General features: G+C 52.2%; 1 protein-coding gene across 1 annotated transcript in view; it reads left to right on the forward strand.

The window, feature by feature from the left end:
• Positions 1–5,787, forward strand: part of FA2H (fatty acid 2-hydroxylase) — a 49,773-nt gene extending 43,986 nt beyond the window's left edge. Inside the window, exons 6-7 of the mRNA XM_058279717.1 lie at positions 2,640–2,892; positions 4,522–5,787. Of these exons, the coding sequence (XP_058135700.1) occupies positions 2,640–2,892; positions 4,522–4,601 (333 nt within the window). The 3' untranslated portion in view covers positions 4,602–5,787. The remainder of the gene's footprint in view (positions 1–2,639; positions 2,893–4,521) is intronic.
• The last annotated feature ends 213 nt before the right edge of the window (positions 5,788–6,000 follow it).

Below are 6,000 nucleotides of genomic sequence, written 5' to 3' on the forward strand. Positions count from 1 at the left end.
CACCACATGGATTATAGGTTATGTTATGGTTTACACTCTCTCCCAGTCGAGTTAGTGGGTTATGGCAGGATATATAATGTCCTGCATCTGTCCCTGCAATATCATTGAGGACAACTCCAAGTCCCTCTCACACCTCCTTTTCCCTCTCCCTGCCTTCAGCAACTCCTGCAGCCACTGTCTCCACGTCAGTGATATAATTTCTTCCATTGCTAGAGTCACAATAATTCTATAGTAGAATAGCAGTAAGTCCACTCTAATCTTTTTGAACCATTAATTATTCCACCCCTTTGCTAATGGCATGGGAGGAGTGCCAGCAGTTGACTGTTTTGATTGATCACACCACCCATCAATCTCCCAGGAGGGCCCAATAATAAAGCCCCTGGAGAATATCCGGGGCTTCTGCTGGTTTCCAGAGGAAATCTCATTCCAAACTGGATTTCTCACGAGAGTTTTCCAGCAGCCATCTTGGGGTTATTGAGGTCCAAGTGAACTTCTTGCCAGGTTCCAGATCCATCTGTTGATTCCCTTTCTTACTGGTCTGCTTCACCTAGGTCAGGCTCCTCCCCTGAACCAGTGTGGACAGATGAGCTTGTGTGTTCATACCCTCCGTTCTTCATACCAGGCACTCTGCAAGAGCCTTGTCATCATCCTCAGTCCCCACACCAGCTCGCTCCTTCATTCACTCGACAGATGTCTGCTTAGTGCTTTCCATGAGCCAGGCACTGGTCTAGACACAATTGGACCAAATGGACAACCGTCCCTGCTCTTGTGGCTCTTCCTCCTGAGAGAGGTGTTAAGGTTCTCTCCCATTCCACATAGTGGGAAACCGAGGCTTGGGGAATTAGGGAAATTGACGAAGGTCATACCTTGGGCTTCAGAACCTGTACTTTTGACCACCCATCACCCTGGGGCTCTTCGAGGGCAAGGCAACAATCCCAGAGGCTGGGGCCTGGAAGGCAGATCCACCCAGATGAAGCCACCTTCACCCCGGCAGCATTCCCATCTGTGTGTCCTACTGTCCTCTGCCTGTCCCAGGACATCCCCCCTAAGCCTCCTGTGCTCTGGGCATCCTCTCCCATTTTCTCTTTCCTCAATAGTGAGTCCTCCTCCCCCAAGATTCTGTTCTCTGCTTGGCATAAATCAGAGAAAATGTAGCAGAAATTATATTTTCAGGACACAAGTTCTGACATGCAAAAAAATTTTGTTTTAAGTCCTTATGTTGCTGACACTGAACTTGTATTTTATCTTAGGTGCTTCATAGGCACTTAATCTGGTCCATCTGAATGAGCTGAACCATATGTAGGGTTTTATATGCTGGTTTAGAGATTTTTCTGAAGAGTCAGACATGTCTCCCTTCCTAGTCTCCCAACAGTTGGCCTGTCTTCTTGGGGGCAGATCATTGGGGTGGATGTCCATCCTGGGCCTACCTGTCACTTAGTAGCTCTAAGAGGTACCACTTCCCACCCAGGTCTGGTCAGTGTCCTCCCGCTGGGGGACATCCAGCTCCCTCTGGCCTCCACTTTCCAGACATGCTACATCTGCTGCCATGTACCTTGTCCTACTTGTGACACCATTCCAAATCTGTCCCCTATCACCTAATTGTCCCATACTTCTTAAGGGACTAAAGAAACTTCTGGAGGAAGCAAATGTAGCTCAAGTGGTATGAAATCTTGGTTCAATCCCTAGTACCTCCTAAAACAAAACAAACGAAAAAACAACTCTCATTGGGGATTAGATGTAGCTGAGTGGTTAAGCATGGTCTTCTCATGTACAAATCCTAAAGCTGCCACATCATGGGGACATGAGGAGCTCGGGAGCCCTGTGGCCACATAGGCTCCACATAGGAAGAGGGGCATGGCTACCCACTACTCTCAGAGTCCCAGACCTATCCAAGGGTCCTAACTCAGCAGTGAGCCAGAGCTGGCTCACATGAGCTCACAAGAGTCAACTGTGTACATCCCTTCCCTTTCAGTGACATCGGGTTGGTAGCTTGACATCAGCCATGGTGGCTGTACATAGACCATGGAAATCAGAGCTAACATCCCTCCTTCCCTCCCTCCTTTCTCTGTTTCTCCCCCTGACAACCAGTTTTCCAACACGCTGCTGGTCCTATAACTCCTGGCTGAGAAGGGGGTCCACACTCCATCACTCTCGTCTGCTTTCTCTCTTTATTCTCTTCCAACCCAAAATACTCATCAAGCACTCTCAACAAAATCTGACCTTTGTGCCAGGCCCTCAGCTTCTAAAGCTCAAGAGCCAAGGTGTGGCGCTCTTGTTCTCTGGTTCCCTGTGACAACACCCCTATGGAACAAAGAAGCCCTCCTGCTTGGACGTGGGTGTGGGAGGAAGATATCTGTTAACACTTCCGGTGTCATCCCACGCGTGCAAACCTGCATGAGTGTCCACAGCTGGCTGATGCCTTCCAGGACCACGTTGGCCTCAGCCTAGGGGCCCGGTCTCCAGGAGGCCTGTCTAGCCAGGGGGTGATGTTGGGGGTTCCTCTCTGGCAACCAATCAACCTGGACGACTTGAGCCCATGGACACCTATGTCCTTCTGGTCCCACATTACGTCCAGCCCAGTAGAAATCAAGAGTGGGGCCCAAGGCTGCGTTCTGACCTGTGAACCTCTCCCTCCACAGGCACCCTTCGACGATGCCCGCCTGGTCGTGCCCCCGGTGCTGGCTTCTGTAGTAATCGCCGTCTTCTACGGGCTCTTTCGCCTCATCCTGCCGGAGGCGGTGGGGGGCACCATGCTTGCCGGGGGCCTCCTGGGATACATCCTCTACGACATGACCCATTACTACCTGCACTTCAGCTCCCCACACAAGGGCTCCTACCTGTACAACATGAAGACGCAGCACATCAAGCATCACTTCTCGCACCAGAAGGCAGGTGAGGCCTGGCCTGCGCTGCGCACTGCATTTGTCCATTTAGCAGTTTGGCCCTGACCACTGAGCTCCTGTTCTGGGGATACACAGGCAGGCAGGGAGGCAGGGAGGCTGGTGCAGGGGGTGAGCAGAGAGGGACAAACGAGGCAACCAGTACGTGACAATGATCATTGCAGACAGCGCTAAGTGCCACAAAGGAAACTAAGCAAGGTCGTGCTGGAGGAGCTACGTAATAGGTGCTGTGATTTTAAATTTTCTAGTAGCTGCATTAAAACGTAAAAATAGATCAAATTAATGATATTTTTGTTTCACCCAGTAAATCCAGAATATTATCATTTCAACATGTAATCAATATAAAGAATTGCTGACAAGATATGTCACCTTCTTTTTCTTGCATTAAGTCTTCAAAATCTGGTATGTATTTTGCACACATCTCAATTTGGATGCTAAAATGGCACCGGAGATACTTGGTGTGTATTTAGATTTTATAAAATTTACAATTTTCACTTCCTAGCTGCTAAAACACATACCATTTCTGGGCCTGGCCTAACAACGGGAGTTGATGGGCTGGCGGTTTCAGAGGCCGGAAGGCTGGCCTCCTCCTGGGCGCTACCGCCTGGCTGGCCGGCAGACTCGAGGGTCCACTGGCTTCTCTGTCATGTGGCAGCAGCTCCTCCTTTCCCTTCTGGATTCCATTGACTTCCATTGACATAGGCTGCTCCTATGGCCTCTCGTTCTGTGTCCAGTTTCCTTTGCTTATAGGAACTTCTGCCATATTGGATGAAGGCCCACCCTCGCTAAGTTTGGGCACTCCTGCACTGACACATCTTCTAAGGTCCTCTCTGCAAGTGGGTTCACAGCTGCAAGGCCAGGGGTTGGGACCTTTTGTGGAGGGTTCCCAACAAGGGTCCAAAAACAGTGGATTCACAGATGGAAGTTTTTCCAAATGTGCTTAGAAGTTTCCCAATAACTGAAATGAGTATAAGTTTGGTTTGGTTTTTTTTTTTTTCTGGTTTATTTTTTGGGGGAAAGGGGGAATTGTTCAGTTTTTTCCACATTCTTCAATTTTATCTTTCTTTGTGCTAAAGTGGTATATTGGAATTTTCAAATTGACTTTTTTTTTTTTTACTTAGTAATAAGTTTAGAAGAGTATACAAGTTCTTACGTGGAAATTTAATTTTAATTAAAATTAAATAAAATTAAGAGTTTGGTTCCTCCATAGCACTACCCACATTTCCGGTGTCCAGTAGCCACAAGTGGTCACCTGCTGGACAGCCGAGCTATAGGAAAAATGGTCTAAGAAGATTGTCGCTGCAGAGGCGTCATCAGAGCTGAGACCTAAGTGAAGGGAAGGAGGCATGGTCCAGGTGCCTGGGGGAGGGGCAACAGGTGCCAAGGCCGGGGCAGGAACGAGCTCGGCAGCCCCCTGCGAAGAGGCAAAAGGCTGGAGCGTGAGCAGAGGGGAGGAAGGGGCCGGAAGGGCCAGGACCTCAGAGCAGATAAGGCCCTGGGGTTTGTTCCAGGGCACCCTGGGAGCCCAGACGACCTCTGCCAGTGGGGACATCTCCCCCACGTGCCAGCACCACCTGCTCCTCCAGCAGCACCTCACCCGCGATGCATTTGTCTCCTCTAGGGTTTGGCATCAGCACTAAATTATGGGATTACATTTTCCACACCCTCATCCCGGAGGAACCCCACCTGAAGGCGCAGTGACAGCCCCCGGCGCCTCCAGCCTGCTCTGGGCCCCGCCCCGGCCCTGCCGGCAAGGTTCTCCACGCCACGCAGGACCAGCCCGGCAGGGAGCCCCGGGGGGCACCTGGAGGGGCCCGCCCTCCTGCCGCGGGGGCCCTGGCTTTCCTGGCGCTTCCGCCGTCCCCGCCTGCATCCCTGCCAGAGGCTCGGCCCGCAGGCGTCGCGGCCCACAAGGGTCGCCGCCACAAGGGGAGTGAAGGAAACTGACCCCTGGGAGCCGGGTCTGGGCCCCGCCTGCGTCTCCAGCGCCTCGGACTCCCCCGGGAGCGGGGCGCGCCTGGTGCTCGGAGCCCCGCGCGGGGCCTGGAGGAGGCCCTCCTGGGGAGGCCGCGGCCGCTCCAGCCGAGGTGGATGAGGGCGCTCCCGAGAGGAGAAGGCCTGACGCCGCCGCCAACGCCCGCTGGGGCTGCCCGGGGCTGCAGCTCTCCCCGCACCTGCCTCCCGGGCCTGCCCAGGGCATGGGCCACGAGGCGGGCAGCGCCGGCCCTTTCTGCAGGCCTCCCCAGCTGCTCCAGCCTTCCTCTCCCTGCCCCCAGCCTGGCAAAGGCCTTTCTCCAAGAGGGGCAGCAGAAGGCTCCCTGCGGGAGGGAGCCGCAGCCCCGACCCCGGCCGTCCTTGGCCTCCAGCGGGCAGAGGGGCCTGCGCCTCCCTCAGGCCTCCCTCAGCCGGGAGGGAGCTTCACGTGGTGCCTTATCTCCCTCCCCTTGGCTTTTCTGGCTCCTCTCCTTCTCCCGCCCCAGCAGCTGAGATTCCTGCCCCTTCTTCCTCCTAACCAAAACCCTCACTGCTCACCGGAGGCTCTTATTTATAAATGACATACATGTCCTCAGTCGGGCCCCAGCCCTAGAAGCCGGTCAGGTTGCCCTTTCTAATCCTACGTGTTGAGCTGACGTAAAAACAAACCAACAAAATCCCACTTTTGCCATATTTTTGTTCCCTTCTTACTCCCAATTACTACTTGAAACTTTTTTTAAAAACTCAATGAATCTAAAGGCTAAAGAGAAGCAGTTTGACTGATCCTATGATTTGTAATATTTACTGCAGAGCTATTTAAAGATTTTGGAATAAATACACAAAACTACAGTTGTGAAATAAAGATGCACATAAATTGTCTATTTTGAAAAATAAAACATCAAAAAGAAATCAACGCAGATTGGTTGTTGCTTGTTGATATTGACCCAGCAGATGCCGCCGTGACTTGAGAAGGGGAGCAGGGAGAAGGGGAGCAGGGAGGGGGGCCCCACCGGGGGAGGGGCTATTTCATCCCTGACATTGTGCAGAATTGCTGGGCTATGGTTCTGTTATTTGTTCTCATTTATTGACTTATTAGCGTTTTTAAATTCTCCACAGATAGCATCCC

The sequence above is a fragment of the Dasypus novemcinctus genome, chromosome 18, assembly GCF_030445035.2.
Source record: "Dasypus novemcinctus isolate mDasNov1 chromosome 18, mDasNov1.1.hap2, whole genome shotgun sequence".
Lineage (NCBI taxonomy): Eukaryota > Metazoa > Chordata > Mammalia > Cingulata > Dasypodidae > Dasypus > Dasypus novemcinctus.